This window comes from Halichoerus grypus, chromosome 4 (genome assembly GCF_964656455.1).
Source record: "Halichoerus grypus chromosome 4, mHalGry1.hap1.1, whole genome shotgun sequence".
Classification (NCBI taxonomy): Eukaryota; Metazoa; Chordata; class Mammalia; order Carnivora; family Phocidae; genus Halichoerus; species Halichoerus grypus.
The window spans coordinates 14,799,241-14,820,278 of NC_135715.1; the positions used below are offsets into that span (position 1 = coordinate 14,799,241).

Sequence of the window (21,038 nt, forward strand, 5' to 3'; positions counted from 1 at the left end):
TTTAGGTTTGTGATCCATTTTGAGTTAAACTTTGTGAAGGATGGGAAGTCTGTGTCGACGTTCATTCTTTTGCATGTGGATGTCCAGTTGTTCCAGCACCATTGTTGAATAAACTATCTTTGTTCCATTGTATTGTTTTCGCTCCTTTGTCAAAGATCAGATGATGAGATTTATATGGGTTTGTTTCTGGGCTCTCTCTTCTGCTCCATTGATCTGTTTGTCTGTTCTTTAGATAATACTATACTGTCTTGATTACTCTAGCTTTATCTAGTGAGTCTTAAAGTTGAGTAGCACAAGTCATCCAACTTTGTCCTTTTCCTTCAATGCCATATTGGCTATTCTGGGTCTTTTAACAAACTTTAGAATCAGTTTGTTGCTATTCACAAATCACTTGCTGGGATTTGGATTGGGATTGCTTTGAATCTATAGATCAAATTAGGGAGAATTGACATCTTGACAATATTGAGTCTTATCCATTAACATGGATGTTCACTTATTTAGTTCTCCTTTGATTTAGTCTTCAGACTTCAAAGCTTTCCTCATATAGAGCTTGTACATATTTTGTTGGATTCATACCTAAGTACTCATTTTTGGGGGAGCTAATGTAAATGGTGGTGTGGTTTTTATTTCAAATTCCACTTTTTCATTACTGGAATATAGGAAAGTTGACTTTAGTATATTACCCTTATGTCCAACTTTGCTATACCTTGTTATTAGTTCTAGGTTTTTGGTGTTTTTTTTTGTCAGTTCTTTTGGATTTCCTACATAGACATTAGTGTCATCTGAAAACAAAGACAATTCTGTGTCTTCCGTCCTAGTCTGTATATTTGTTATTTCCTTTTCTTGCTGTATTACATTGGCAAGGACTTCCAGTACAATGTCTTTCTCTACAAGCTTGGAGGTGGTGGTTTGCCCTGTGTCTTCTCTTTTCTTATGGATCCAAGAAGAGTTGTTGATTTTTTTAGTCTGTTCAGCTTTTTACTTATTGTTAGGAGGGAGTGGCAAATTTCAAGCTCCTTACCTGCATATTCAGAAACTGAAAGTCTTCTAACTTTGTTTTGATGTCTTTTTCATATAAAAGTTTTCATCTTTTTTTTAATTTTTATTTTTATTTTAAAGATTTTATTTATTTATTTATTTATTTATTTGAGAGAGAGAGCATGCAGAGAGAGAGCATGAGTGGGGGGAGGGGCAGAGGGAGAGGGAGAAGCAGACTCCCCATTGAGCAGGGAGCCCCGACATGAGGCTCAATCCCAGAACCCTGGGATCATGACCTGAGCCAAAGGGAGACGCTTAACCGACTGAGCCACCCAGGCGCCCCAGAAGTTTTTCATCCTGATGCAGTCAAAATGTCAGGCTTTTCTTTTGGGAGTAGGAACCCCTTCTTACCCTGAGCTCCTGGCTTTTCTGTATTATTCAAATAGTTGAAATATCTATTTTCCGTTTTTAGAAATTAAAAGCCACACATTCTAGGTTTCTTCATCCTTTCCTTTCTCCAATGCTGTGCATGGCCTTAGAGCCCACACTGACACCTGAGTCAGGGCAGTCCGGAAAGGACTGTGAGGAAACCCAAGCAGTCAGCAGCAGCGGAGAAGGCTGGAAAGATACGTTCAACGTTCCCTGAAATGCAACGCCAAGAAATATGCCATACTGTAGGTTTTCTGGGAAAGAGAATGTGAACTTGCCATGCAGTTCTCCTGATTCAGAGTAAGGCAATACTGTGCATGAGTAGAACATGTGAATAGCACAATGGGGATGAAACTGCAAAATCCAAACTGGGAGAAACTCTGCAGGACACATGTTCCATTTCTTCGGCAAATGAATTGCAAGGAAAAAGAGAGCTGGAGGGTCAACTTACAGATCAGAAGAGAGTTGAGAGGCGTGATAAGCCGTTGCAGGATATGGCCTTATTTGGATCCTGATTCAAAACAAACTGTAAATTTTTTTTCTAAGACATTGTGTGAAATATTGGAGAAAAATAATATTTTTAATGTGTTGATATTAAGGAATTAATTTTCACATTTTAGGAGGTGGAATAATAATATTATGATTGTGTTAAAAGCAAGTCCTTTTAGAGATAGAGTCTGAAATACTAACAAATGAAAATATATAATATCCATGGTTTAATTCAGGGTAATCCAGGGACAAAGGTATAGATGAAGTAAGTTGAATTTTTGCTTAAAATTTGAATCAGTGTTAAAGTGGAAAATGGAGATATTGGTAGAACTGATTTTTTTTTTTTTCAGTAAAATTCATTTTAGGAAGCTAAATATTTCTAAGCATGTGTTCAGTCATTTATTAATGCTGGGCTCTGGGGATAATGCTATGAATAAGATAGACAAGAGCCCATGCTGTCAGGACTATGACGTTCTGGAACCGAGAGGCGCTGGGCAGGAGACAATAAACAAGTGAAGTGTGTCCATGTGGAAATAGTAATGGGTGAGATGGTACAATGTTGACAATAAGGCAGCGGGATGGGACGGTGACTGGCAGGAGGACCGCGCGCAAAGGTCTGGTTGAGGACGCGCCATTCCTCCCCAGTGTGGAAGATGCTCCACGGAAGACTCCTGCCTGTCAAGAAGGAGCCAGCGGAGAAGGTCTGGGGAAGATTCAGGCGGGGCACAAGCCAATGCAGAGGCTGAAGTTGGTCGGCCTGAGGGACAAAAAGAAGACCGGCATGGCTGGAGTGTCCCGAGCAAGTTGGTGACAGGCTGGAAACCACCTGTCTAACGGGAACAGCATCAGGGGTTCCTGCAAGCACCAGGATGGGCCACCTTAGCTGCCAAAAGATAGCTTTCACTGTTTGGGGACAACACCCTGGTTTATAGTTGTCTTTCGAGTCCTGCTTTTAGTGTCCCCTACCGGGGTGGAAAATTCCCAGGAGGTGGTGCTTTAGGTACCCCAATTTTAATTGAACTTAGGTGGGGGGGACGCTCATTACAGACCCTTAGATTTGTTGCTGTCTTTCAGTGCCATTTCTGTGACAAGGCCTTTATGAACCAAGCTTTTCTACAAAGTCACATTCAGCGCCGCCACCCCGAAGATTCTCATCTCGGTAAGTCACAAGCTCAACTTCAAAGAGCCGTTTTCCTTTGGGAACCTTTTTCTTTTTTTTTTTTTTAGTGAGACATGGTCCAGTGCATCTCTCAGTCCTTTGAAAAGAAAGTATCATAGTCTTTGTTCACTCATTAAGTAAATCTTGTGCCCCTACTACGTGCCACGCACGGCACCAGGCCTGGGGATACGGGTGCAAGCGAAACAGACCAAGTTCTGCCCTCTGGAGTCTTAACGTTCTATTAGGAAGGGCGGAGAAGGTACACAAATAAATGCGTGGTTCTTTTCAAACGGTGGCAGATGCAACAAAGGAAATAAAACAGGAGAATGGGCTGGAGGTGGTCAGCAAAGGCTTCACTGAGGAGGCGCTATTTGATCGGAGACCAGAATGATGAGGAGATCCCAGCCTAGGGAAAATCTGGGAAATGAATATCCTAGGCACAGGGCGCTCTGGATGGGGGGGGGGGGGGAGGCAGCACGGTGTGTTTGAGGAACAGATAGGTTAGCAGAGTAGAGGGAGCAAGGCAGTAGTGTGCGGGGTGTTGGAGGGGAGGAGTCTGGGTCACGGGACCTTGAAGGCCCCCCCAGCCAGGAATGTGGGTAGCTCCTGGTGGAGAGCATAGCGGCCGTGGTGGAAGCAGGTGGAAGTGTGAGGGGGGCTGCCAGAGTAGCCCAGGTGAGTGACATGGCAGCAGGACCGGGACGGTACCAGGGAAGATCAGAGAAGTGAAGATGGAGAGGACATGTTCCACACAGAGCCCGCAGAGGTGTGACTTGGCGTGAGAGCAAGAGGTAAAGAAAGACAATCCTGGGTTTTTGTCCTCTACATTTGGGTGAATGGCAGTGATGTCTTCTCAGATGGGGACATATGGGCGGAAGCGGATTGAGGAAGGAAAGAGAATGAGAGTTCGTGTTGGTCAGGGTAAACTTGAGTCACACATACAGTCGCCATCCAAGTGGAGATGTGGGGGGTCTGGGGGTCAAGGGAGAGGCCCAGGCTGGAGAGATAAATCCAGGAGTCCTTAGCAGAGCTGGGCTGGATGAGCTCACCTAGATAGGGAAGGGAAGATGGCCGAGGGCCAGCCCTAAGTTTCTCCCAACGTGAGGAGCTCAGGAGGAACAGCCGAGGGCAGTGAGAAATAGTTATGGAGGCAAAGGGAGACCTGGGGAGTGTGTTGTTATGGAAACCAAGGGAAACAGAGGTTTCAGGAGGGATCCCAGTGGTCAGTTTATTGAAAGTTCCTGAGGCACAGAGTAAGATGAGGACCAAGAATTGATTATTGCTGTCAGGATGGCTGCTGTTGACCTTGACGTAGCAGCTTCAGTGCATTGGTGGGGACAGAAGCCCAAAGGGAGGGAGCCGAGCTGAGAATCAGGTGAGCAAATGGCCAGCAACATGTGCTGGGAAGGACAGCAGAGACATGAGGCATTGTCTGGAGGGAAATGTGGAACCAAGGGAAAATTTTTGTTTCCTTTGATGTGGGAGATACGAAGGTTTTTTTGGGTCCTGAGGTGTAGAGGGGGAAATTAAAGAAGCAAGAGAGGGAAGGGGTTCTGTGGCTTATCAAGGAAGCAGGTTTCCTGTTATCTCAGTGTTCTTAAGGGAAAATAAATGCCAGGCCTTATTTCTCCATCAGCAGACAAAGCATTCTGCCGATGACCGGTAACCCACAGAAGTTCTCCTTATGGTCTTAAATGCTTTTAGCATCTCAATGTGTGTGCTCCTAGCTTGTTAATAAGTGCTTGCTTCAGTCTCCTTTTTGGGCCAGTCTGTTTCCATTCCTGCCTATTTCAGACAAATAGACTTATGTCGGAAACAGCTAAGCTTTGTATAAACAATATGAACAGCCGAAAATTCCATTTGTAAGTCATGGACCACTGAAAGAATTTAGCAGTATATTGGAGAAATTGGGAAGATTAAGTATTTTAATGAAACTACCATTCTTCAGTGTGAAACTGACCTTCTTTCTCTTCTGTTTCAGTATCTTATTCTATCTCATACTCGTTTCAGAGAGTATTTCAGACTCTGAAATGAGTATTATTTCTTCAGGTCATCTTTGAGATTCTGACTTTCTACTTTGGTTTCCATACCTTTCATGTCTACACTCACAGACACATGTATATCCATTCAGTCATGTGCACATCTTCATGTAAGTACATGTACATAATAAGTACCTTCCCTTCACTTGTTGCTTCCTTTTACAACCTTTTGGTACCTCGTTTTGGCCCCGTGGACAGCGTATGGCCCCAGTTTGCATTTTGAATGCCAATCTCTGCTTGTCTTAGCACTGATGGGGTTCTCAGGAGAGCGTGGTGGGAGCCAGAAGGACAGTGACCATAGCGATTTCCAATATGGCGGTACCTGTAGTGGAAGCCAGGGCTTCCTTTCTCTACTCGAGACTGGCATCCCCAACAAGAGCCCAGGATTATTCCTTGTCACCATTATGGTTCCCTGAATGGGCTCTCACACTGTCTCTGGAGGATAATCCAACACAGTGGCTGAAATAATCTGCTACAAGTAATTCAGCGTCCCCTAAGTAAACACTACTGAGCAAAACTTGGCTCGTGTGGCATGAAAAAATAATAGTATCCCAAAGTCAGAGCACTTTCCTTTGTCTTTGTCTTATCAGTAAGACCGTACCCCATAAGTTTTCAGATAGGTTTCAGAAGAGGTGGTATTTTAATGGCGTATTTCTGTTGCAACAGAGTATAAGAAAAAGGCACAGACTGATAAGCTCCAGAGTGAGATTGATATGCTGAAGGAGCAGCTGCAGCTCACCAGGTCTCAGCTGGAGGCTGCACAGCACGCCCACGCTGTCAGGTTCTCTAAGGTAGGGGGCTGAGCTCTGAAAACGGCGGTATGGTGGGAAGGACGGGTGTGAATTCCTTTGAAATGTTTGGTGGAGTTCACCAGTGAAGCCATCTGGTCCTGGGCTTTTCTTTGTTGGGAGGTGTTTGATTACTGATTCAATGTCCTTACTCATTATTGATTGGTCTGTTCAGATTTTCTATTTTTTTCATGATTCAGTCTTGGTAGTTTGACCTGTTTCTAGGAATTTATCCATTTCTTTGAGATTGTCCAGTTTGTTGGCATATAACTGTACATAGTAGGCTATTATGATCCTTTGTAATTCCATAGTGTCAGTTATAATGTCTCCTCTTTTCTTTATAATTTATTTGAGTCCTTTTTCGGTTAGTCTAGCTAAGAGTTTGACAATTTTGTTTATCTTTAAAAAAAAAAACCCTCTTAGTTTTGTTCATCTTTTCTATTGTTTTTCTGTTCTCTGTTTTATTATTTCTGCTCTGATCTTTATATTTCCTTCTGCTGACTTTGAGCTTAGTTTTTTTTTTCTAGATCTTGAGGTGTAAAGTTAGATTGTTTATTTGAGATCTTTCTTTTTTTCTCAATGTAGGCGTTTTTAGCTGTAAATTTTCCTCTTAGAACTGCTGTTGCTGCATCCTCTACGTTTTGGTATGTTGTGTTTCCATTTTCATTTATCTCAAGATATTTTTGACTTCCCTTTTGACTCCTTCTTTGATCCATTGGTTGTTCGGGAGTGTATTGTTTAATTTCCATGTATTTGTAAATTTTCCAATTTTCTTCTGTTACTGATTTCTAGTTTCATACCATTGTGGTCAGAAAAGATACTTGACATAATTTTAGTCTTCTTGAATCTTGTTTTGTGACCTAATGTATAATCTATCCTGGAGAATGTTCCATGTGCACTGAGAAGAATGGGCATTCTACTGCCATTGGATAGTATATGTCTGTTGGGTCCGTTTGGTCCATAGTGTTGTTCAGATCCTGTGTTTCCTTATTGATTTTGTGTCTGGATGACCTATTCATCATTGAGAGTGGGGTATTAAAGTCCCCTACGATTACAGTGTTGCTGTTTATATTTCCTTTTTGTTTTGTTAGTATATACTTTATAAATTTGGGTACGGCAATGTTGAATACATAAATATTTACAATTCTTATGTCTTCTTGATGATTGGCGCCTTTATTATTATATAATAACCTTCTTTGTCTCTTGAGATTTTTTTTTTTTTTAACGTAGGCATTTACAGCTATAAATTTCCCTCTGAGCACTGCTTTGGCTTCTCTGTTTCTTTCTTTTTTCTTTTTTTTCAGTATGTTGTATTTTAATTTTCATTCATCTCAAAGTATTTTCTATTTTCCCTAGTGAGTTTTTCGTTGGCCCATTGATTGCTTAAGAGTACGTTGTTTAATTTTCAAGTATTCATGAGTTTTCCAGTTTTTCTTCTGTTATTGATTTCTGGCTTCATTCTGTTGTGGTTGGGAATACACTGAGCATGATTTCAATCTTTTAAAATGTATTGAGAATCTTTTATGACGTAACATATGGTCTATCCTGGTGAATCTTCCATGTGCATTTATGTTCTGGTGTTGTTGGGTGCAGTGTTCTGTATGTTTGTCAGACTGAGTTTATTTATCGTGTTAAGTGCCCAGTTAGGTAAAAAAAAAAAAAAAAAGTGAGGGTCATTGAGAAATCAAAGGCTGATTGACTAGACTTTGAATTTAGCTTATATGAATATGAATTTGTGTTTTTGGTGGGTGAGATGGGGCTATTCTATCCAAATTGATACAGTATTGAGAATGGTTCTTCTGCTCAACAGACATTTTCTTTTAAAGTATTTTTAAATTTTACATATTATTGCATATCTACTGTGCAAGTTCATAGATCACAGAATTCTTGAGACTTTGGGCTTCTGTGTTTGTATTTTAAGAGGTGTAAGGACAAAAGGATGCTGTGTGCTGTTTTTGGTTTGGAAAAACCACTGTGTGCTTGGCCATTATATGAAGTGTGATTGTAAACCTAACTTATACACACAGTACTAGCTGCCACATTGGAGGTGAAGCTATGTCCATGTATTTAAAATTTTGCATATTTGCTTCATATCAGAACTTTTAAAGCCATGCATTAAAATAATTTCAGGAATATGAAATGCAAAAAACAAAAGAGGAAGAATTTCTGAAGTTATTTGATAGATGGAAAGAAGAAGAAAAGGAGAAACTAGTTGGCGAAATGGAAAAAGTCAAGGAAATGTTTATGAAAGAGTTTAAAGAATTGACTTCCAAGAATTCAGCATTAGAATATGTAAGTATTAAGCCAAAAAGTCCTCATAGTGGGGCGCCTGGGTGGCTCAGTCGTTGAGTGTCTGCCTTCGACTAAGGTCATGATCCCAGGGTCCTGGGATCGAGCCCCGCATCGGGCTCCCTGCTCAGCGGGAAGCCTGCTTCTCCCTCCCCCACTCCCCCTGCTTGTGTTCTCTCTTGCTGTGTCTCTCTCTGTCAAATAAATAAATAAATAAAATCTTAAAAAAAAAAAGTCCTCATAGTATTGGTAGGGTTGTTGCCTTGAGAAGTGGCGTTAGAATGGCATTACGGCCCCAGATCTAGACATTACTTTATTGTGCCCAGACACCCCTCCTCCCAAGAGTGCTGAGGGAGCTCGAGACATGCAGAAGACAGAGCAAGTCATCAAAGTTGCATCTTTGAGAATGGGAGCTTTAGCCCCAAATGCATGTGAAGAACACTTGATACATTTGAGGGGCAGGTGACTGGCTCAGTCACTGGAGCATGGACTCTTGATCTCAGCGTTGTGAGTTTAAGCCCCACGTTGGGGGTAAGGATTACTTAAAAATAAAAAAAATCTTAAAAAAGAGCACTTGGTATATTTGGTACCTTTGGTCAGATCATAGAAGAAGGTCTCTCTTTCCTTTGCTGTTTAGGTTTAGATAGCCATAAACTCTGATTTTTGAAGCTTTTAGAGTTCGAAAGGAACTTTCTGGAAAGGCTGACACGGGTTATCATTGTGGAAGCCAACCCAGAAAGACAGAAGTAGAACCTTTTCCCAGTTCCCTTCCTGATCCCAGGCCTGGCCGGTGAGGAGGACAGGGGGTCTGAACAAGCAGGATGTGGCTAACTGAGCCTCCATCCCCTGTGGGAGCAACCTTGGTCCTATGCGTGGCCGTAGCCACACGCATAGACAGAGACATGCCTCGCTGGGGTGGGACCTCAAACTCTGTGACAGTGGCTGTTGTCTTCGGGCTAAGAATTACCTGAGCTGGATGGGCAGCTCAGTCCTGCGTCACCCCTGGGGAAAGGAAGCAAGATCCTTGAGCTCCCTCTAGGGGACAAGCTTTGCAAACGAAAATGGAGGGATATTTTTGGAACACGGCTAAGGGCCTTTTCTAAAAACGCCTTGAACTTTTGCACAGAGTTTGGCAACCACAACCTGTGAGCCGAATCTAGCTTACTACCCGTGTTTGTATGGCCAGCGAGCTAAGAAAGGTTTTAGTATTTCTAAATAGTTGAAAAGAGTCATAAGAATATTTCACGACACATAAAAATTACATGAAGTCCACATTTCCGTGTCCACAAATAAGGTTTTATTGGCACCCAACCACATGTGTTCCTTTACATTTTGTCCCCGGTGCTTTTGTTTGGGGGCCATAGAGCTGAGTGGTTAGGACCAAGACCTTATAGGTCTCCTGAACCCAGAATACTGCCCGGCTCTTTACAGAAAAATCCTGCCAGCCCCGTCAGAGCTGGCCTCTAGTAGGACAGTCGATTTATTTATTTATTTTTAAAGATTTTATTTATTTGTTTGACAGAGAGAGAGACAGCGAGAGAGGGAACACAAGCAGGGGGAGTGGGAGAGGGAGAAGCAGGCTTCCCACTGAGCAGGGAGCCCGATGCGGGGCTCGATCCCAGGACCCTGGGATCATGATCTGAGCCGAAGGCAGATGCCCAACGACTGAGCCACCCAGGCGCTCCAGGACAGTCAGATTTAACAGTGGCTACAACGTTCCCCAATTTCACTGTCTGTTTTCATCTTATAAAAGTACAAACATCTATACCAGTGGGTTTGCATCTTATTTTCTAGCAATTGTCAGAAATCCAGAAGTCCAACATGCAGATCAAGTCCAACATAGGCACGTTAAAGGATGCACATGAATTTAAAGAAGAACGTCCTCAGTATCCCCAGGATTTCCAAAATGTGATGCAACTTCTTGACAGTCAGGTATGTCCCCGCGGACAGTCACTGTAGGAGGGGCCTGATTTTAATTAGTGAAGCAGTTTACAGCAAGCATTACCCACAGAAAAGGGGTTTGTCTCTGTCAGCGACCATGAAGCTATTTCTTTTCTTCTTGTCTCCAGATACATAATAATAGGTGTTCATTAGATGCTTGTTGATTGACTAATTGCTGTAGATATAGAACAGTTGGCAAAATTATTTCCTTTTTTGCTAACATGGTAGCACCTTGAATTGTTTGGGATTACCTTAGAGTTTATTTTTCATATTTCAGACGTAGGTCCCACTTTCAAAAGGCATAGAAAGACATGCTGAAGCACTAACTTTATTTTTAGAGCATAAATATATGGCTACATTGGTGTACTGATGGTCTTTTTTCATTTATCAAACCTAATCGCAGTGGCCCTCTGTAATCAGCGGCCATTCCGGCAATTTTCGTCATACTAGTTTAGGGGAACATTGTTTTTATACTGGGAAACAAATAGAGATCAAAGTTTATAAATTCAGGACTTTGTTAAAAAAACAACAAACAATAACATTTTAAAAAAGTAAGTGTGTTTTTGAAATATAAACGACTGCTTCTGTTGCATACTTTGCCGCTCATGTCTTACCTCCCTCCCCCCAGTCCACCTTCCACCTTGCAGCCAGGCTGACCACGTCACTGTCCCGTCTTATCCTGACCAAGTCCGGAATCCTTAACCGGTAGTCAGAGTCCCTGAGAATCTGGACCCTGTGTCATCCCCCACCATTCTTGGCTTTACCTTGAAGATCCCGGCTGCACCGAACGGCTCATGGCTCCCAGAACACAGCTTCCTGTGTTTTGCTTTTGCCCTTGTGGCTTGCTCTGTCATGCCCTTCTCAGTTTTTCAGGACCTCTGGCTTACTCCTTCAGCTGGGGTGAGACCTCTTCTAGAGAATTCTCCTGGACCTCTGGATTATTGCATTTCTGTAGCGCCCCCAAGCAGGACCTGCTCACCTACACATTGATGGGGGCAACTCTCTGTTAAGTCTGCTTTCCTCCTGTGCAGGGCAGAGTGCGTCTCCCCTGGTCCTCCCCTCGCTGGCCACGGCAGTCCAGCGAGATCCCTGGGACGTGGTAGGGGACCAGGAATCGTGTCCGGTACTGAACTGTGGATAGTTGCTGCCCGCAAGCTGGTCTCTCAGGAATTGAAAGACCCCATTACAAAATCCCAAGGCCCCACCTGCATTTCTTGTTTCCTTCCTGTGAGCTGTGTTGTCAGATCAGAACCCCAGGCCTCAGAAACCTCGGTGTTGCCTCTTAGCTCCTTAGATTGGCACACTGGCACGTATTCTTGAAAATAATATTTTATTGGAACACAGCCATGCCCACCCACTTACATATTATTTATGGATGTTCTCCTACTGCTGGTAGTAGCAATCGAGCCAAGTGGCCTCCAGAGCCCAAAATATTTACTCTTAGTCCCTTAGCAGAAAATGTTTGCTGACCCCTGCCGCAGAGTTTAAGATTAAAACCAAGTGCAGATGTGTTTAAACATTTTTGAGGCTTTATAGTCTAAAAAAAAAAGCCTGCTAAAATGTCACCAAGGAGGTAGTTGGGTTCCATAGGTACCCACTAAAAAGCTTCCACTTCAAGTTGATTTTATTGCTGCAACTGCACATAAATTCCTCTGGTTTTCCTGTGTCGTAGGAAAGCAAGTGGACGGCCCGAGTTCAAGCTCTTCATCAAGAACACAAGAAAGAGAAGGGCCGGGTAAGACTAAGAAGCCAACAGTCTGTCAGTGGGTCATTTTTGAAAAGAATATATTTTTTTCCCTCTATGACAAAGGTAGAGAATAAAATTTATGGAGAAACGTGTGACAAAAATTAAAATTGCTTATAATTTGGGGCACCTGGGTAGTTTAGTCGGTTAAGCGTCTGCCTTCGGCTCAGGTCATGATCTCAGGGTTCTGGGATTCAGCCCCACATCAGGCTCCCTGCCCCGAATTATAAGCAATTTTAAGCCTGCTTCTCCGTCTCTACCCCTCCCCCCTACTCGTGCGTGTGCTCTCTCTCTCTCTCTCTCGCAAACAAATAAATCAATCTTTAAAAAAATAAAATTACTTATAATTCAATAACCACTGCTACGACTTTGTTATAATTTTTTTCAGTCTGTGTCCAATGCCTTAAATGTTGTGTTTCTGTATTATAGAAACCCATACATGTAGTCTTACAAATTTTGAATCATGCTTTATAACCGTATATGCTTTTTGTTTAATATATCTAAACATTCTCCTGTTTTAAAATAGACATCAAAATCGTGATTTTTTTTTAAATGGCTGGAGAAGGATCTTATGGATGTTTCATAAGTTATTTAGTGATTCCTTCATTGTTGAACACATCGTTTCTGACTTTTCCACCTTGCAGTGTGGCAGTCTCAATAATCTTTAAGAAAGGCAGGGATTGCTCACGTTAAAATCATTTTAATGAAAACAGTTTGATGATATTACTGCTTTTCAGCTGAGTGCATCACAAATTTAAGTGTGAAAGTGTTTACACCGGTGTAGAAAACCTAAAGTACTTTTATTTGAGATTTTAAGATAGGGAAACTTGTGTTTCTTTTTTCACTTTGTATGTATTTTGTAGCCCTTTGTGTCCCCTGTGTCTTAGCCTGGTCGGCTGCTATAACAAAATACGGTAGACCGGGTCGCTGACAAGCAACAGGCATGTATTTCTCATAGTCTGGGGCTCTGGGGATTGAGCAGAGAGTTTGTAAAGTGAGGTCGTGGCTGTCTGTGGGTGTAAGGCCCATGTTTATTTCTCCCTCTGAGCTGCAGATGGGCTAGCCAGCTTTGGACCTGATATCTCCGAGGCTTCCTGAGTGTAACATGTCTCAGATGATGTGCTTTTCCTTTGTCCAGTGGCGTCCTGGTCGGAGCAGTCAGGTGCCCGCCTTGAGCCCCAACTCTCCCTCAGTGCCCAGCTCCTAGCCATCGGCAGGGCCTTCCATGTGTCTCATATCCGTGTTCTTCTGCACATTTCCATTGCTCTTCGCTTCCACCGAGCCCCTGCCGTTTCTAAAAGGACCCCGTAACTCGTCTCCCAGTTCCAACCTACCCCTTTCCCAATTGCCCTCCAAAGAGCAGACGAGACCCTCTGGCTGCCGGCCACCACTGCGGCCTCATCCAGATCCTCTCTCCGGACCTACTCTTTCCGACTTCACTAGCCTTCCGGTCACTTAGAGAACATGCCGGCCTTTTTCTCTTTCCACACAGGGTTTTTGCTGCTGGGATGTCCTTCCATTGGCTCTTCACATGGCTGGCTCCATTCCCTCTGTATTAGTGTAGCAGATCACCAGCAGTTGGCACCTCAGTGTCCATGGGCTAGGAGGCCAGGGACTGCCTGCCCGGGTCCTGTGCACAGGGTCTCACAGCTGCCCCGGGGGGTGTCAGATGGGCTGTGTTCTCGTCCGGGGCTCAGGGTCAAACCAAGCATTGTTCAGGTTATTGGCACTATGTGGTTCCTTCGGGTTCACCGTAGATCAGGACCCTTAGCTCCACAGCTCACTACCCGGCTGTTGACTTCGTTAAGGCCAGCTGGGGGGCGGCTGGCCCGAATAAGACAGGCCCACGCAGGGTAATCTTTCTTTTAACTCAGACTCAGCAGATTAGGGACTTTAATTGCCTCTGTCAAGTCCCCTCACTCCTGCTATATTGTGTGGGGTGGAAGCACCTCTTAGGTCCCACCCAATCCATGTCTTGGTCTGCTCACACTGCTATAACAAAGTGCCACAGAACGGTGGCTTTAAACAACAGACATTTCTTTCTCACTGTTCTGGAGGCTGGGAAGTGGCTGCCCTCTCTGTGTGTCTTCATGGGGCAGGGAGAGAGGGAAAGAAAGCTCTCTGGGTTCTCCTAAGAGCACTAATCCCATCATGAGGACCCTACCCTAATTCATCCAAACCTAATCACCTCCCAAAGGCCCCACCTCCTAATACCATCACATGGGGGATTAGGGCTTCACCCTATGAGTTTGGTGGAGAGGCGCACAGACACTCAGTTCGTAGCTCCGCCAAGGGAAGAGGATTATACGGGGCACACACTCCGGGGATGCAGACTTGAGGGCCATTTAGAATTCTGCCTGCCTCAGCCCCCTCTGGCCTTGGCTCCCAAGTCACCCGACACCATCTAAGTAGGTAGCCCCCCTCCCTTACTGTTCCCACCACTTCACACGTGTAACTCTGATCACTGTCTCACATAGTTATTTGATTATTTATTCACTTGTTTATTGTGTGTCTCACCAGCCAGATCACTAGCCCTATGAGGGAGGGGTTTCTACCTATTTCGTTTTTTGTTGTATTCCCAGCGTCGACTAACGTACCCAAAATGTGATCGGCGTTCATTAAGTATTTGCGGAACGAATGTGGAAGGTGGCTATTCGGCCCCCAAGGGGATTGTTCAACCTTGCTTTTGTGGGTGGAGAAATGCGGAGCGTAGGGTTTAGAAGAGCAGGGTTGAAAGAGTCCTCTGTTTGTATGAGCATGTATTTGAACCCGGGTCCTCTTAAACTCGGGGTCTTGCTTGTCAGCCGTGTTGCCTTGCTCATGTGTCGGGCTTGAGGCACTGAGCCAGCTCGCAAGGAGAACAGACGGTGACAACGTCGAGGAGTTGCTTCTCTGGGAGAATGTTCGAGCATCTCTTGGAGATGTTCTAAGGTAGTAGTTTCGAACCAGGGACGCACTTGAGAATGACCAGCGGCTCTTTCCCAAAATACACATCCCGGCGCCACTGCCCGAGATTCTGATTCAGTCTGGGGTGCGGCATGCGTATTGTAGTTTTGGGTCGTGGGAGCACCAAACCCCAGATGATTTCTGCTTTGGAGCCACGGTTTGAACCACTGCCCTTATAATTTGAAGTTCTACTCTAATCCTCCAAGGCGTCTTCTAGCATTGGTATTAGGGACAGGCTTCCTGACGAATAGGGGAGGATGTTTAGTCCTTGCTCCTTTAAAGCCTCGGGTGTCCCAGACCGGCGTGGGAACTGTCGGTTCAGGGGCCCTCTGGCAGGAACAGAATGCAAGTGGCAGATCTGTACGCTTGGCCCCCGCAAGTCACGATGGAAGGACCGCCTGGTGGCGGGTTGGAGGAAGGAGGAGAGGTCTTCCCTGGTTCTGAGTGAGGACAGCTGCCCTACGTCTTGGGTGTGTGGAGGTTTCGTGCTGCCACTAGGCTACGCTGCTCCATGTCCGTCATTGTCTGCTGGTTTTGCTAGCTCGGAAGCTGCTTTCTTCTTCCTTAATTTCTCTTAAACCCAAACAGAGGGGAGAATTCGATCAGGTTTAGTAATCTCTGCCTGAGACCTAACTATTAATTATTCCACATGATTGCTGCCTACTGGTCCTACAATGCACATATTGTGTTTCTCTGTTTAAGGGAAGTTGCGATTGCCAACTTTTTATTGCTTTACCTAGGTTCTTGGCAGTCTTTTTTTTTTTTTTTAAATAACATTGGTAGGAGTTCAAAGGGAGTTACAGATAAACGATGGCATGCCCTTTGACCTGATAGAAGACTCCGTGGAGCCTGGGAGCCTGTAGGGTGGTCACGTAACAGAGGGAAGGGACAGAGTACTGTGCTCTGGCGGCGAGAAAGAACCCAGTACTTAAAAGGACAGGAGGTCACAAGTAATGGGCTCAAGGGCCACAAACTTTCTGAAATAATTTCTGGCTATCCCTTGCTTAGATTATCACATTCCTCTCTCAGCAAACTCCTTTCTGTGCTTTTCTGGTCAATTCTCAAGTCCAGTATCGAAATGTTGCCATCCCTTAGTGTTTCCTGTGTCCCTTTCTTCTGGGGGGTCTGGAATGACTCCACATATTGTTGATCCTAAACTTCCATCCCAAACCCTGGGCATTTTCACTGGCTTTTCCTTCTATTTTCCAGCTCAGCATGTTCCAAACTGCTTTGGGGTCCTCTTCCCGTGGTCTGTAAAAATGTAGGGAAGGTTCTTAACAGCGTTCTCCTGGGGGAGATTCTTGGCATCCACTAGGATATGAAAGGTTCTTTTTATTTTTATTTTACTTTTTCTTAAGATTTTATTCATTTTTTATTTGAGAGAGAGAGAGAGAGCACGAGCAGGGAGGAGAGGGAGAAGCAGGCTCCCGGCGGAGCAGGGAGCCCGATGCGGGGCTCGATCCCAGGACCCCGGGATCATGACCTGAGCTGAAGGCAGACGCTTAACCAACTGAGCCGCCCAGGCGCCCATTTGGCGACTTATTTCTACTTGATTGTTTGCAAGTGCTGTTTACTAAGATGTTCCGTGACTTAGTCTCTAAATTTGAGAGCAGTACTTTGAAGCCAGACAAGAAAGTTCAGGTCTGGGCTCCTCCCCTCCCACCGTCTGAGTTCGGACCATCTCCTTAACTCTCTAGACTGAGTTCCCTCACCTGTACCGTGGCATGAAAACATGCATCCATAGGCTGTGGGGTGGCTGCAACAAGCTGAGGTGCTCGGTGAGGGTTTGTTGGGAAGAGCCAAGCGAGTCGGGAAGTGCTGCCTCCCGCACTCTCTACTCCTCCGAGGCGCCCTCACCGCCGCCCCCTCGCCCCGTCTGCACGTCGCCTCCATTCCAGGCTGTAGGCTGGGAATGCCCTTAGCTCCAGTGACCCACGTGTTTTTCCCCTCGCTGTAAGCGACTAGTGAAATTGTTCTAAGAATCTTTGCCTAAATCACTGAAAACAAATTCTTCTTGAATCTTTTTTTTAATGTCCAGTGTATGATCTTTCCTGACATGAAGTCTCTGAAGACGAATCTGTCTATGAATCTTGGGATCTTCCTGTTCTCTGCGTCCCTCTCTTCCTCTTCCCTTCTTCCACCTTCCTTTTCTCAGGAAAGATTTATTGAGGTTGTACTTAGTCACTGGACATATAAATAATGAAGGGGGGCTCTCGACGCAGGCCCATGTGGACGCCTGAGGGGCAGGCTGGCGCGGGGTTACGGCCACTCTGTGGGAGCGCCCCGATGCTGGATCAGTGCTCATCCCTGCGGTGTGTCATGTGCTGTGCTCAAGTGCACACAGCTGTTCACCTTCTCAGTGTTGTGTCTTGGGTCACAGCTGAGGTCTTGGTACACAGTGACCAAAGATGTATTCAGTGACTTGAAGTGCACAGATAACCTGAGGCCAGCAAAGAACACGGGGTGTGTGCATACAGATGGCAGATTGGAGACATTGCGCATGCCTTTATTTATTTATTTTTTTCCAGCTCTTGTCACATATAGAGAAACTTCGAACCTCCATGATAGACGATCTCAATGCAAGCAATGTTTTCTACAAGAAAAGGATAGAAGAGCTAGGGCAGAGACTCCAGGAACAGAATGAACTGATTATCACACAGAGACAACAGGTATATTTGGCTAGATATTAGCCCTGTTTTTCTTCAAGCAGTGCAATTTATTGAAGAACATTCTGTCTTATTTTAGAGCATTTGTAAGTTGGGTAAGATAAAGGAGGTAGAATATGTTCTTCCCTGTGGTTGTAAAAGTAAATCCAATAAGATCATTTTTTCAAGGTATTTTTTTTAAAAAAAAACTGTAAAGAGCAAGCAAATTTATTCAATTAGAATTTAGAATAAATTTGAAGGTAGAGAAGAATTTCTTTCTGTGATTACTTTGAGAAGCAGCCCAATCCAAATGCTACTTTTATACAATTTTTGCCTTCGTATCTTTAAAGTCCATCTGTCCCCTGTCTTTGGAGGACTTCCATGAAAAGGTTAATTTACTAAATACAGTATCTGTCCATCATCCAGTATGTCCCTATCTAGTTTCAAACTTGTATCATTAAAACAAACAAACGGTTTTTCTTTGCAGATTAAAGAGTTTACCAGTAAACCATTAAACAGCGTCAGTGAACCCAAAGGTAAGTGGACCAGGATCCCAGTGTTGGAGGTGAGGCGGGCCTCCCTAACCGTACACCGGACATCAGAAGAATGTGGGGCCCCCGGCGGCTTCCGGGCACGAACATGGCATTCCTGTGGTGATTTTAATTTGAGTGATCTGTCCCCTTGATCCAGAAGGTAGAAGAATTTTTAAATACCTTGACTGTCATTGAAGGGTCCTACGTGTTTTTTATCAGAATATCTTTATGCACAAAATCCATGTCCAGTAACCATACCTCTGGACTGATGTGTGATGAGGGGGAGTGACCGTTAAAAGCACTCGGTCTAGAGACAGACTGGCCTCAGTGTAGCTCTGCGAGTGTCTGCCTTCATTTCCTCAGTTCTAGAGTTGGAGCATTAAGAGTAACTACATCACATCACAGGCTTCTTATGAGGATTAAATGGGGAACATACATAAAATGCACCTGTTGAGCACTCATCGGGGTGAGCCATCGTGAAGGACCCCAACCTCAGTTACTCTAACGTACTGTAGGGGCTGGCTGCGTCCTTTTCAGCTGAGACAGTTGGGGGTTAAAAGTGTGTTCTAAGCGTCGTGGGGGCACATCCAGCCTACTGACTGTGGCAGCGATAACCACCCATCTCCTGCTCCCTCAGGAGCGAGTCTAGAAGGGACACTGGAGCCAGAAGTGCATGCAAGGTCTCCCAATAAAGCGTACAGCTTGCCTTACCTAGACTCCTTTCGAATAACCCAACTCGTGGTTCCCACTCATCTCAGGTCATTAAAGGATACTGGTCTACTTGGGCACCGACTGGGGATTGGTAACGGGTGCGTGAGCTGTGTTTCCTCCTTGTTTCTAGGGGCCCCGCAGGGGGTTCATTGACCTACATACTTGGTTCCTTCTTGTTTTGAAATAAAGGTTTGAGAAGGGCCAGGTTCCCTGTAACTTCTCTTCGAAATAGCGAGAGTTTGGGTAGTGAGCAATAGCTGTATAATCACTTAGCATAAATATCTGAGTGATAATAATTTTAGGGAAAAGTTTTATAAGGATTTACGTTAAACTCAGTCTTTACTCAGCTGGGTGAGTCACCATATGTTGGTAAATTTTGTTTATTTTTTTCTGGGGGAAAAGATTAAGATAAGCGCTGGCAAAATATAACCCGTAGCTTGTGATTTTTGTCATTAATTAATTAATTTTTTTTTAATTTCAGGGAATCCTTCAACTTGGCAAACTTTTGAATCTAAGCCAACTGCCCCAGCTATACCTAGTAAGTTTCTATAAAAGGGTCAGGATTCTGAAGATATTTTTAAAGTGCTAAAACAATATACAACTTATTATTTTTAGAGGCTTTCCTTTGAAAACCGGTGTGTTTGGAGATTACATAATGATCTATTTTGATTCCTGGCTTTGACCTAGTTCTAAAAACCCCAGACTGTGAATATCCATGTGATTTTGTGGTGATTTGGGTTAGCAATACCTGTTATTCTCAGTTCACCTAATCAAGGGACAGCTATAAATTCTTTGGCATTGCTTCAGTTTGAACTTGTGGTTTCCCAAGACATTACACTGTGTGACGATGTGACAGTGTGCTGGCCGCCCCATTTTAGCATCCCTGAGACTCAGATTTGCAGGCTTTGACCCGATGTTCTGTCAGTTGTTCACCTGAGGTGGGCTCAGCACGTCTGTGTCCTGGAGCCGTCAGGATTTGGCTATAATCCACAAAGACGTAATCTGTACAGTGTAGAAACGGACAGATTGTTTTCCTAATAATAGTTAAATAGTTGAAATATTTTTATTATTTTATTATTCCATTCGGGAAAGTGTAAGGGTGGAGGAAGCTGGGGAGCAAGCAGTCCCGGACAAGAGAGGACGTGCGTGTGAACGGGGATCTGAATACCAGGGGAGGGTCCAGGCTGAGGCTGGGCCCTGAGTGATGGTACCATTCATGTGGGCCCAGGACTGTAAGCTATGAAAAGGCATTGATGAGAGGGTTTGGGAATTTGGCACAGTTGAATGGAAAATGCTAATGGTTTTAACTGCTCGGTTTTCTCAGGTGCTTCTGGGGACCTCTTTTCTTTTTTTAAGGTTTATTTGTTTCTGAGAGGAGAGAGAGCTGGGGGAGTGGCAGAGGGATAGGGAGAGACTCCTCAAGCAGACTCCCTGCTGAGCGAGGAGCCCAATGCAGGGGCTATCCGAGGACCCTGAGATCATGACCCAAACCAAAATCAAAAGCCAGGCGCTTTACCGACTGAGTCACCCAGGCACCCCAACATGGATGAACTTTGAAAACGTGATGCTAAGTGAAAGAGGCCAGTCACAAAGGACCACAATGTATGAGTCCATTCTCTATGAAATGTCCAGAATAGGCAAATCCTTAGAGACAGAAAGTAGATCCGTGGTTGCCAGGGGCCGTGGGGAGGCAGACGTGGGGAGTCATGGCTAATGGGTGTTTTTTAGCGCATGTGATGAAAATGTTCTAAAATTAGGTAGTGGTTATGGTTGCACCACTCTGACTATACTAATTGTATACTTAGAGTTGTATATTTTATATTGAATTGGATATTTTAAAAGGGCAAATTATTTTTTGGTGTATATAGAATTGCTATTTATGGAATTGGTTTAGGTTAGCTGGTGATCGTCACTTGAAACACGCGTCCCTTACGATCTGTATATAGCTTGACTAATTTGAGGAGGACTGGATCATCATCAAGTTGAGATGCTTATGCTTTCGTTACGGAAGGCTGTGAGCTTTTTCTCTTTCTGCTGTTTCAGTGAGTGCCTCAGCCGCACAGACTGTGGACGCTAAATCAGGTCTCACAATGGCACATGGTAAGTTTCAGCTAAGTCTCAGCATTTTATGTGCAGTTTCTGCCCTGAGTCAGAGAACTTATTAACCACAAGTGCTTCTGGGGTAACTATGCAAAACAGAAGACGTTTTAGTGAATGCAGAGCAGTTAATAAAACTGCTGTCTTCATATGTAATATTATCATAAACTGTGAACATACCTGCCAAAGTCATAAAGTAAAAAATGTATATGTTGCTAGACTCACAAGCAGAGATCTTAATGTTGAGCAG

At 44.2% G+C, this 21,038-nt stretch overlaps 1 protein-coding gene across 3 annotated transcripts in view; it reads left to right on the forward strand.

Moving 5' to 3' along the window:
* The window catches only part of DZIP1 (DAZ interacting zinc finger protein 1), a 46,593-nt gene that overhangs the window by 6,522 nt on the left and 19,033 nt on the right, over window positions 1-21,038 (forward strand). For all 3 annotated transcript variants that reach the window (XM_036080091.2, XM_036080092.2, XM_036080090.2), the window contains exons 6-14: window positions 2,971-3,055; window positions 5,761-5,885; window positions 8,013-8,174; window positions 9,966-10,103; window positions 11,785-11,847; window positions 17,331-17,471; window positions 17,935-17,983; window positions 19,173-19,229; window positions 20,735-20,791. In XM_036080091.2, coding sequence (XP_035935984.1) covers window positions 2,971-3,055; window positions 5,761-5,885; window positions 8,013-8,174; window positions 9,966-10,103; window positions 11,785-11,847; window positions 17,331-17,471; window positions 17,935-17,983; window positions 19,173-19,229; window positions 20,735-20,791 — 877 coding nt within the window. The remainder of the gene's footprint in view (window positions 1-2,970; window positions 3,056-5,760; window positions 5,886-8,012; window positions 8,175-9,965; window positions 10,104-11,784; window positions 11,848-17,330; window positions 17,472-17,934; window positions 17,984-19,172; window positions 19,230-20,734; window positions 20,792-21,038) is intronic.